Here is a 12500-nt window from a genome sequence, read left to right on the forward strand (position 1 = left end):
TAGATTAATCTCACTGTAATCTTGGAATTAATCTAGATTAAAACGGCTCATTTGAATTCTGCCGAAGGCATTCAGAATATGTTTGCTACCCAAATAATAACTAAAAGTAAGTCTTTGAGAACGGGTTTCTCAAGCCAGGTGGCGCATTAGACCAGGGGGTCATCTCCTGTTTCCAAAATGCATCAAAAACTGCTTGAGAAACTGTTCTACTATGATTATTGGTGATGAAAATAAATGATGTTCAATAAGATGTGCTTATTCAGTTCCGCTATATCGCATGTGTTTGGACTGTGAGGGAAACCAGAGCATCCAGAAGAAACCCACGCCAAAACGGGGAGAACATGCAAACTCCACAAAGAAATGCCAACTAACCCAGCCGGGACTCGAACCAGTGACCTTCATGCTGTGAGGTGGGAATGCTAAGCACTGAGCCACTATGCTGCCCCATGCATAAATATAATCATATAGTAGTTCCCCAGATATCTGCATTTATTTAAACCGTGTCACCCACTTTACTAGTTGACAATAAATAAAACAAAAAATTGTACTAATTGCATTGTTATTTTTTTAAAGCTACACTGTATAAGACAACTCTATTGACCTTATTCTAAAATGCGGAAGTGCGCCCGTTTTTGCAATTGTCTTAGAACTTCCGTTTCAGTCGCCTATGGGAGAAATGACAAGGAATAATAGACGGCAAAAAACGGTCAAACTACTTGCTCTACAAACAAATGTTTGCATGACTATACAGATCAAGTGGAATAATATAACAAGGAAATATCAGTTTGCAACATCAAACAGCGAAATGAGCAGTTTTTAATGTCTAAAAATGAATGGAAGTGAATGAGACCGGAAGTCTCGTGCCAAAAAGATTCAAATGGCAGCGCCCGCTCGTCTGCGGAGAATAAGGTCAAAATGTCTATCGTTGACTGGAGAGTGGTAATAAAAAGGTTGAGGACTGCTGCCCTAGCTGACCAAAATGGACGAATTTGTAATCCGTCCTACACAAAAAACACAGAGTCTCACTGATTCACCTCGCAGCAATCCTCACACTAACTGATAGAGCATAACAAATAACATGCAAGTAGTAAATTGGAATAGCCTATATTAACATGTTTTTGCCTTATACACAAGTGTGGATACTGATATTTTTGTTATTGAATGTCAAATAGGGCCAATTTAAAGGCAAAAAGCTTAAGTTTTTCAGTTACAAATGGCCTACTTATATTATACATTAGGATATTATTCATTCATTCATTTTCTTTTCGGGTTAGTCCCTTTATTAACCGGGGGTCGCCACTGCGGAATGAACTACCATCTTATCCAGCACATGTTTTACACAGCGAATGCCCTTCCAGCTGCAACCCATCTCTGGGAAACATTAGGCGATTATTTGTGCATGAACGTATCTACAGTAGATAAAGTGATAAAAATACTGTTTGTTTGAAAACAACATGTTTTGTCATCATTACTGCAAACTTGTATGAGCGATTATATCATTAAATGTGGAGGGGCGCCTCACAATATTTTCCGAAAAAAAAGAGGGTCTCAAGCAAAACAAGGTTGGGAACCACTGCTTTAAAAGACTGAAACGTCACATGATAGGGTTGATTTGATTGGCCGATGGAATTAAATGAGGCGTTCTTCGGATGTAAAGTATAGCCAAAGTCTCAAAGCTTACAATCTGGCATTGTTTAGTAATATGAGGTGAGCGGTTATATACGGTCCCACTGTGATTAGACAAAAGCCCCTTTCACACAGTGATACCGATAAATATCTGGAAAATTTCCGGAACGACTTTACCGGTATTTTCAAAAAAGCGCTGTTCACACAGGCGAGGACGTTACGGAAATTTTCCGGAAAAGAGCATTCACACATCCATTCCAAAATACCGGTAAATTCTGACATCATTAACCACAAATGAGCTTTAAACGGCTGCGCTTGTATTTGTAAACATTTGACTAAATTACAAACTCAGTGGATGATCAATATTGTGAATATGTGCGTGTGCAGGCGCTCACAGGCTGTTTCACAGGCACACGCAAAGCTTGAAGGTAAACAAACAACGGCTTATCATGAGCATCTCATCGATGATTATTTACACAGTTGGCATTAAGAAGAACATATAAACGTGATCTGACTAACTTCTAGCAGCTAAATGTGTCTGGAAAAATATTCAAAGGCTTTTATTCTCATAAACCGCGCGGACGTAAATGCGTCTGACTGTTGTGATTGGCTAAAGCAGATGTCTCACGTCAGCACGTTCTAGACGTGCACGCGCTTATTACGGCAATCTTGCTTCTGCATTCACACAGCGCAGCATTCCGGCAAATTACTGGTAATGTTACAACTTCTCTTTCCGGAAAATAGCCAGAACGAATTTACCGGTATTTTCAAAAAGGACCTGTTCACACATACAACCTTTCCGGAAAATTGCCGGCAATTTTCCAGAAAGGTCTGTATGTGTGAAAGGGGCTAAAAACAGCAATGGTTGCGCAAATGAACGAACTGTGGTTCACAAAGGGGTTCACTACATTTGCGGACAATTTCTGTAGACGATGTGTAATTTGCAACACACATAATGTGGCCAGAGCGATAAAGGTTCCACTATCGTCTCATCCACCTCCAACAGGGCTATTTGAATATTTGATGATGGATTTCATTGAATTGTCCCAATGCAATGGGAAAAGGTATTGTTTGGTGATGGTTGACATGTGGTCAAAATGGGTTGAAGTTTTTCCAACCTCAAAACAAGATTCGGCTGCGGTAGCAAAAGCGTTACTGACTGAAATCGTGCCGAGATGGGTAATACCACAAAAAATAAGCTCAGATAATGGTACTCATTTTGTTAATGAAGCAATCAAACAAGTGGGCCAATATTTGGAAATTGATTTGAGAACACATTGCCGTTACCATCCAGCTTCAGGCGGAGCTGTTGAGAGAGAAAATGGTATTCTGAAAAACAAATTGGCAAAACGCTGTGAAGACACAGGGCTTACATGGGTTCAAGCTCTACCTATTGTCCTGATGTACATGAGAATGAGAAAAAAACCAAGAATGAATTTGAGCCCGTTTGAAATTCTCTTTGGCAGACCACCGCGTGTAGGTGAATGGGGGTAAACAGCAGCTGCCCTCAACAGATGTGTGTGAGGATGACATGTTGAATTACTGTAAAGAAATGTCTCATGTGTTGTCCAATGTTTGTGTGCAGGTAAAGGCCGCATTGGGGAAGGCAGCTGACAGACCACTACACAATCTGAGGCCTGGCGATTTCATGGTGATAAGGGACCTGAGGAGAAAAAGCTGGAGAGCGAAACATTGGCTGGGTCCATTTCAAGTGCTACTGACCACTGAGACAGCGCACAGCGGTGAAGGTCGTGGAGCAGGCGACGTGGGTGCACGCTGGGTGTAGCTGCCGTCAGAAGCAAAGCCTATATATTACACTCTATAAACATAAACTTTACATTAAAAAAGTCAATAAATAGTTAAAATGTTCAAATTAATCATTAGAATAAATAAGTAATGTACATTTGTTGTTAATGCATGTTAATTCATTTAAAGTTATTTAACTAAAACTATAAGGGGGAGGGGGGAACCTTTTCTTGTTATGTTTAGCTTGGGAATTATTTCATTGTTGCAATGAAGATATTCTTCCGATCCACTACAAGTAGTTCAGCCACAAGGTGCTGTGCTAAAACAAGTTTTTAAGGTTTAAGAAGTGCAAAGAAGTTTGTTTAAGAGAAACTGCAACCCTTCAAGTTTATTCCTCTTGAGTTAGAGAGGCCAATGAGGTATGTGTCGTATGGTGTTAACGTATGTGAACATGTATGATTATGTGTCCGTATGCAATGTATAATTAGCCAATTAAGTGTATTTCGTTACATGTTGAATGTGCACTTTATCTTTTGGTTGTATGTATGTTGTGCAACATCACCTTTAAAGGGTTAATTGAAGTTTATGTATTTCTTTTCGTAGTTCTGACGGCAATATTGGGACATAAAGGAGTGCAAGGCTAGAATGTACAAGACATACTACAGACTCGTGTCCGAATAAATGTCAGTTAAAATCAAGAACGACTTGAGCCTTTGTTTCATCTCGAGGGGAGTAACACTGGGCACTGCAGGAAAATTCCACCACCTGAGGAGGATTCTGCGAGGGAGTAGGAGAGAAAGAGGGGCTCTGAAGTTGTCTGAAGGAAAACAGCAGGCTGATATCTGAGTGAAGCAAGGTCACAGCTGGGGAGAAACAACAACAAAGCCAAGAGGTGTGTGTGTGTCAAACAGTAACTTCTGAATTCAGCAGCAATCAGACGGAGGAGAAGGCCACCAAAAGAGAGGTGAAAAAGCTGTGCTTGACCATCACATTAAGGATCTGAAGATGGACGAAAAGATTGCTGCCATCCATTCTGTGTGCAAGGAATGTGTGGTCTGAGGAGAACAACACTGGCATTGCTGCTAGTGTCACCTTAATTAACCTGATTACAACAAAACATTACTGGCATTGTAGTTGATATGAGATTGGCCGTAAAAGTGCCTAAGAACGCTAACAACTCATGGCTAGATTGACTGTCATTTAAGTGGGGAAACTGGGTCTACTGGGCCTTTACTGTGGTGTTACCTGTATTGGGGGTGGGCCTGGTGATATTATGTTGTCTGCCATGTATTTTCAGATTTATATCATGGTCAGTGGGCAGACTGATTACATCTACAACATCCCTTCAGATGGTAAGGATGGCTGTCAACAAAGAGGGTATGAATATTGATATGGGGGATGAATTTGATTGTGACTTTGATGATAGCAGCAGCTATGCGGATATGAACAAAGAAAACCCGTGAACAGACTAAGAACAGATTTAGGTGACGGCTGTTACTTAATTGAGAAAATGTTAATGGATCTGACTTTTGTTTGAATTTTGAGACGACTATTTGCTTGCTTATATGTATTTTGGGTCTATCCAAAGAAAAACAGCAAACTGCATGAGTTGTATGTTCTGTTAACAAGTCTTAAAAGAGTGATCATTTGCATGAAAATCGAGAGAAGAGTGTAAATGTGATGTATGTTTAAGAGTACAGAAACAACAACGTGTTCCTATGTTTATGAGTATTATAATTGAATTAACAATGAAGAGGGTTAGTTATTTTAATTAACTGACAAATGTTTCTGAATTTTGTTGTGTGAAATTAATGAATAATGTGCAAATAACAGGCAATTTCTGTGATGGAAACCTCTGAGGGGTGACTGAGGGTCTGACTTCGGTCAGGAGCGCAATAACAGTGATTATTCGTTTAGCCCGGCTCCCAGGGAAGAGGGATGTTTTGAAAAGTAAATCTTAATGGGAAAACTATATTAAGAAGAGGGTTTGAACATCTCTAGTGTATTAATGTGTGCAGAAACCTGTTAAATGATTTGTGTAATCAGCATGATCAATATAATCAGAATGTGATTTATAACTAGTGTGATTTTAGAAAGCCTGTGGAAAATGAATTTGATGATGAGTTATCAATGAATGATAAAAAGAGAGGAATTGTAATGGAAATTCATTTTTAGATGAGCTTTATATGCTAGAAACTTGTCTAAGACTCATTATTACATGTGTGTGTATCTGTGTTCTCCATATGTTCATCATAAAACCTATGTGTACATTTTTTATAGATAACTATATTTCTTTAGGTGAAAGCTTTTTCATTATCCTAAGAAGGATGTGTGGTTGTTATGAGCACATCGCACGAACAGCAGAAGACGCCTGACGTAATTGTAGATGAGGCCTTATTGGGAGTTGACCTTGTAATGCCTAGTTCACACTAGAGGATTTTAAGCCTGATTTGAGCCCGATTTGGAAGTTAACGAGCTCGCCGACAGATCGGGCTGTGATCGGGAAGAAATCTGCGGGTGCTCGGCCGCTCTTTATGTGTGAACTACTGAACAACGCATCAACGAGGCTCGCTGACGCGTCGCCGACACCTCGCAGACGGAAATCCAACATTCAGCACGCTAAATATTCCAGAGCAGTCGGCCGACTCAACCCCACGTGTGGTCTGATGTAGTGACGAGCTACAGCCAATGAGAGAGCATATTAGCATGAGCTGAATGGCTGTGTGTTCAGGAGCTCAGCAGAAACATCTGTGATTGGTCAGAATAAGCATCGGTGCACTCGCTTCATTCTGCGTTAGCACAGACATGAGAGTAAGATATATTAACAGTGGAACTAGAATTCTGTAACTATTAGAATTACCATACTGCTCATTCTGACCGTTCTCATATAAAACGCCATATTGTCACAACATATTTACATTCAAAGCTATTATTGAGATATTAAAATTAAGCTTTGAATGTCTGGCATCATATTTAATGACACGTTACCCTAAAAATATAATTTTTTTTTGGTATTACAGCCTATAAATATGTAGTTAAGATACTAAAACACTTAAAGGCTTGGCTTTCATTTTCACTTTCAAACAGGAGCTATTTCACTGCACAAAATATGCTGTTTTGAAAGATATCTGAAGTAAATTGATGTTTTTGCCATCAGAAAGTTTTGTTTATGTTAGCAGGAAGTTGCTAGGCAAGAAAATGCACACATATTTAAAGTCAGGGTGAAAAGTATCAGACATGCATGCAGTCATTTTGACCAATATGGTAATTTAAGGCAGAAATGCTCAGTTCTTTACTGTTTTGTAATAAAAAAAAATAACAATGTCAGAAAGAAATACACTGATAGTTAGAAAACGGCAGGGTGTTATAAATATGTTAGTTTTATTTCAAAGAGTTATAAAATTACAAAAATTAAAAACTCTCTGTATCTATCCACTCAAACCTTGCAGATGAGTGATTAATCCGCTGATGAATCAGCTGATTTGACGATGTTTTTAAATGCTTTCTCCAAAGCTTGAAACGCTGTCAGTGATGTCATCAGCACACAAGCAGCCAATAGTGTTTCAGCTTTTTCTGACGACTCCTCCCTCAAATTTTCATTGGCTGTGGTTTGGTAGCTTGAATGAGCTGATGAGGAATGAGATGTTGTCAGATCATGTAGTGTGTGACCCCCCTCTTGTGGATCGTTCACGGAGTGTTGCGTAGTGTGAACACCACAGAGATCAAAAGACACAAAGTCAAGTCATGTAGTGTGAACGGCACAGCGATCTGCTGATGTTTAAAATCCTGTAGTGTGAACTAGGCTTAAGCAGTACAAACCAGATAAAAGGGTGAACACACTTGGCTTTAGTATCTCACTCTGCAGAAACTGTTGTTGCTGTATGACTGTGATCTTCTTTATAAAGAATAAAACTTGTAAAAGACATCCCGGGTAAGACTTTGTTTCTTGACCACTGAGAGAGCCTCCTTAGAGAAAATAGCCACTACAATAGCAACCTACGAAACCCCTCCAACCCCGTGCAGTAAAAATGTCTATCGTTGACCGGAGAGTGGTAATAAAAAGGTTGAGGACCGCTGCACTAGCTGACCAAAATGGACAAATTTGTAATCCGTCCTACACAAAAAACACAGAGTCTCACTGATTCACCTCGCAGCAATCCTCACACTAACTGATAGAGCATAACAAATAACATGCAAGTAGTAAATTGGAATAGCCTATATTAACATGTTTTTGCCTTATACACAAGTGTGGATACTGATATTTTTGTTATTGAATGTCAAATAGGGCCAATTTAAAGGCAAAAAGCTTAAGTTTTTCAGTTACAAATGGCCTACTTATATTTTAAATTAGGATATTATTCATTCATTCATTTTCTTTTCGGGTTAGTCCCTTTATTAACCCGGGGTCGCCACAGCGGAATGAACTACCATCTTATCCAGCACATGTTTTACACAGCGAATGCCCTTCCAGATGCAACCCATCTCTGGGAAACATTAGGCGATTATTTGTGCATGAACGCATCTACAGTAGATAAAGTGATAAAAATACTGTTTGTTTGAAAACAACATGTTTTGTCATCATTACTGCAAACTTGTATGAGCGATTATATCATTAAATGTGGAGGGGCGCCTCACAACATTTATAATTACAGTATAGCCAAGGTTTCGAGGATAACAATCTGGCATTGTTTAGTAATATGAGGTGAGCGGTTATATACGGTCCCACTGCGATCAGACAAAGTTTCTCTTTGACGAGCATCTGAAAAAGAAAAACGAAAGATAGAGAAGTCATTGATTTTGTTCCAGACCATTTCAACATGCTTAACTCTGACAAATGCCTTGCTGAAATCCCCAAGACTTTTTTTTGTGAAATACTTTCCCGATGATGATGATGATAATGATAATGGTGATGATGAAACAGCCCACACCGATTCCAATAAGACCAGATTCATGATCATCTCCTTCACTTTTCATTTGAGCTGCAAAAAAGTGCATTAAACCAGAGTATTAGTATTTAAATGATAAGCCATTGCAGACCGCATATCACACATACTGATTTAACTTGACAAAATTCCTTGACCCAAAATCTGATACCTAATAAAAAAGGCTCCGAATAAATTTCTTAAAATGTGTTACTATTTCTAAACCAGGACCACACAACCAGTTAGGTTTTATGATATATGTGAGGTGAAAAGTCAAAATTAGGGGCGTCACGGTGGCACAGTCACCTCACAACAAGAAGGTTGCTGGTTTAAGTTTGCATGTTCTCCCTGTGTTGGCGTGGGTTTTCTTCAGGTGCTCCGGTTTCCCCCACAGTCCAACACATGTACTACAGGTGAATTAAATAACCTAAAAGTGGCTAGTGTATGAGCGTACTGTATGGGTGTTTCCCAGTGTTGGGTTGCGGCTGGAAGGGCATCCGCTGTGTAAAACACATGCTACATAAGTTGGCGGTTCATTCCGCTGTGGCGACCTCTAATGAATAAAGGGACTAGGCCGAAAATGAATGAATGAATTTTGTTTTAATACTGTGAAGCACTTTGGGAAGCCTCCTGGTTGAAATAAGCTGCTACATTAACTGATTAATTACACCAAAAACAATTAGAATTCTAAGTAAATATCAGGTTCCATGAAGATATTTAAATTTACACTCACTGGCCACTTTATTAGGTACACCAGTCTAACTGTTCGTAAACGCAAATTTATAATCAGCCAATCACAAGGCAACAACTCAATGCATTTAGGCATGTAGACATGATCAAGATGATCTTCTGCAGTTCAAACCGAGCATCAGAATGGAGAGGAAAGGGGATTTAAGTGACTTTTATTTTGGCATGGTTGTTGGTGCCAGACGGGTTGATCTGAGTATCTCAGAAACTGCTGATCTACTGGGATTTTCACGCACAACCATCTCTAGGATTTACAGAGAATGGTCTGAAAAAGAGGAAATATCCAGTGAGCGGCAGTTCTGGAGGTGCAAACGCCTTGTTGATGCCAGAGGTCAGAGGAGAATGGCCAGACTGGTTCCAGCTGATAGAAAGGAAACAGTAATTCAAAAAAACACACGATACAACCGAGGTCTGCAGAAGAGCATCTCTGAACACACAACACGTCCAACCTTGAGGCGGATGGGCTACAGCAGCAGAAAGCCACACCAGGTGCCGCTCCTGTCAGCTAAGAACAGGAAACTGAGGCTACAATTCACACAGACTCAGCAGAACTGGACAATAGAAGATTGGAGAAACGTTGCCTGCTCTGATGAGTCTCCATTTCTGCTGCAACATTCGGATGGTCGGGTCAGAATTTGGCATCAACAACATGAAAGCATGGATCCATCCTGCCTTGTATCAATGGTTCAGGCTGGTAGATTGGCATCGTGGATGTGCAGCCGACAACTCTGCAGCAACTGAGTGATGCTATCATGTCAGTATGGACCAAAAATTCTGAGGAATATTTCCAGTACCTTGTTGAATCTTTGCCACAAAGTAATAAAGCAGTTGTGAAAGGGGGTGGGGTGGGGGGTTTAACCCGGTACTAGCAGTATAGAAGTGTCTTGAAAAATATCTAGTCTAATATTATTTACTGTCATCATGGTAAAGATAAAATAAATCAGTTATTAGAGATGAGTTAATAAAACTATTATGATTATAAATGTGCTAAAAATCTTCTCTCCGTTCAACAAAAAATTGGGGGAAAAAGTGAACGGGGGTAATAAATCTGACTTCAACTGTATATATATATATATATATATATATATATATATATATATATATATATATATATATATATATATATATATATATATATAAAACCCTCAGATTCTAGATTTTTTTAAACAGTTGTATTTTGGCCAGTATACCTCAGGTTAAATACAATTTATTCAGATGTATGTAAAATCTCTATTTTCAAAATACAAAAGACCATCATGACTGATTTTGTGGTCCGAGGTCACATAGAAAACCATGTTTTTTTACAGTAATAATTAGCAGTATATCTGTGGCTAAGACTTTTCCATTTATTAAGTTGTTTTAATGACTTCATAACAGTAAATTGTGATCAGAGGAAATCGATGCTGAAAGAAGTTAGTGGATTAAAAGCAAATGTACATTTGCAAACATTTACTGAATTATAAATTACAGTATTATATAGTGTAGATACCTGATATCTCCACCGTGAAATCTGCTGTTTTCGTTTCACATTGAGTTTGCAGGAAGAATCTGGATGTTTTCGTCATTGCTGTATCTGGTGTGTATCTGCACGTGAAGATCTTTTCCTTTTTGCAGACGTCATCAGGAAGCTGTTTACAGACTTTAAAGTCATTATAGATCTCAGGATACAGAAACTTAGACAGTGTAACACAGCATGCAGTGCACTGTTCAGAGACTCTGCAGGTGAAAATCACTTCTCTTCCCACAGTTCCAGTCACATCATCACAGCTCACACTACAGACATCTGAAAAATAACAATATATGTCATAAAATACAGCAGCTGTACAGTATACAGATATTCTTATGTAACATTATTTGGTAACACTTTAGAATAACTATCTGTTATAACTAGTTAGTAGTCCGTTAATAAACTGTTAGTTAATGAATTATAAATGACTTGTTAAACAAAAGTTAGAAGTTTGTTAATTATTTATAACTGTGCCTTAAAGATAGCCAATAAATAACTTATAAGCTGTTAGTTAACAAGTTATAAATGACTTGTTAACTGTATTTTAATGATTTATAACTATACCTAATAAATCATTAATAGATCATAAACAAACTGTTAGTAAATTACTTACTAAAGACTTGTTAAGTATCAGTTAATAATTTGTATATGTTATTGGGACGTTATTCTAGTTGCAGTTATTCTTCATTTATTAACTGTTAGTAAATCAGGAATAGTTGCAACTTTAGAATAACGTCCCAATAACACAAATAAGCCAATAACTAACACTTAACTAATATATTAACTCACACTTTACAGATCAGTTGTTCATAGTTTCTTTACCATCTAATAACACCAGTGAAACTTTGTAGAACTTTGTAGAAAAAAAAGTGCCCAAACCTCATTGGTTTGTATTCTGTATATTTGTATATTTGTATACTGCTGTTCTGCCATGTTATGACTCACAATGTTTAACATTTCACCAGTGGAGTTTCTTTGGTAAAATACAGCACACAAAAGCTTATGAGTGGAACAAGGTTAAGGTACAAAAATGTTATACTTTAAATATCACATCAAATTTCTGTAGCTTGAACTTGTTCCATCCATTTGCTGTTCCACAAAGTTTCACCGGTATATGTAGTGTAACGAGCGCACACATGCCACGTCGCCCTGGTCGCTAATTCAACCCAGCTGGACCATCATCAACACAGGATCGCTCACAGCTGGACGTCATCAAACGGAGAGGCATATAAGCCAAGCCCACGCCAGGAGAAGATGAGCTTCATTCACCTAATGACTCCACGCGCTAATGCTTGTCTCTCTGTCTCTCCACAGCAGACTCCAGCTCGTGACGATCCCACATCCGACTACTCACTGTCCTTCACCTACTTCCCGGAGCACCAGAGCACCTCACCTTAAAGAAGAGCACCGTTTGCACACCATACACGTTGTAAATAAAGCACCCTCCGGGGACTTGTCTGTAAAACTATCCAACTGTGTCGCTGTTTTCCCTCTGCCTCGCTACAGTAGGTTAACAAACTATGAACAACTGATCTGTAAAGTGTGAGTTAATATATTAGTTAAGTGTTAGTTATTGGCTTATTTGTGTTATTGGGACGTTATTTTAAAGTTGCAACTATTCCTGATTTACTAACAGTTAATAAATAAAGAATAACTGCAACTTTAGAATAACATCCCAATAACGTATATAAAGTATTAACAGATACTTAACAAATCTTTAGTAAGTAATTTACTAACAGTTTGTTCATGTTCTGTTACTGATTTATTAGTTAAATTTATAAATCATTAAAATACAGTTAACAAGTCATTTATAACTTGTTAACTAACAGATTATAAGTTATTTGTTGACTATCTATAAGGAACAATTATAGATAATTAACAAATTATTAACTTTGATTTAACAAGTCATTTATAACTCATTAACTAACAGTTTATTAATGGACTATTAACTA

The 12500-nt window shown here is 38.2% G+C and overlaps 1 protein-coding gene across 1 annotated transcript in view; it reads right to left on the minus strand.

Moving 5' to 3' along the window:
* Nucleotides 1-6731: 6731 nt before the first annotated feature.
* Nucleotides 6732-12500, minus strand: part of LOC147834588 (uncharacterized) — an 8276-nt gene continuing 2507 nt past the window's right edge. The window contains exons 4-6 of the mRNA XM_087276961.1: nt 10531-10824; nt 8248-8351; nt 6732-8131 (exon numbers count right to left, since the gene is read on the minus strand). Of these exons, the coding sequence (XP_087133087.1) occupies nt 7985-8131; nt 8248-8351; nt 10531-10824 (545 nt within the window). The 3' untranslated portion in view covers nt 6732-7984. The remainder of the gene's footprint in view (nt 8132-8247; nt 8352-10530; nt 10825-12500) is intronic.

This window comes from Danio rerio, chromosome 12 (genome assembly GCF_052040795.2).
Source record: "Danio rerio strain M-AB ecotype USA chromosome 12, GRCz13ab, whole genome shotgun sequence".
Lineage (NCBI taxonomy): Eukaryota > Metazoa > Chordata > Actinopteri > Cypriniformes > Danionidae > Danio > Danio rerio.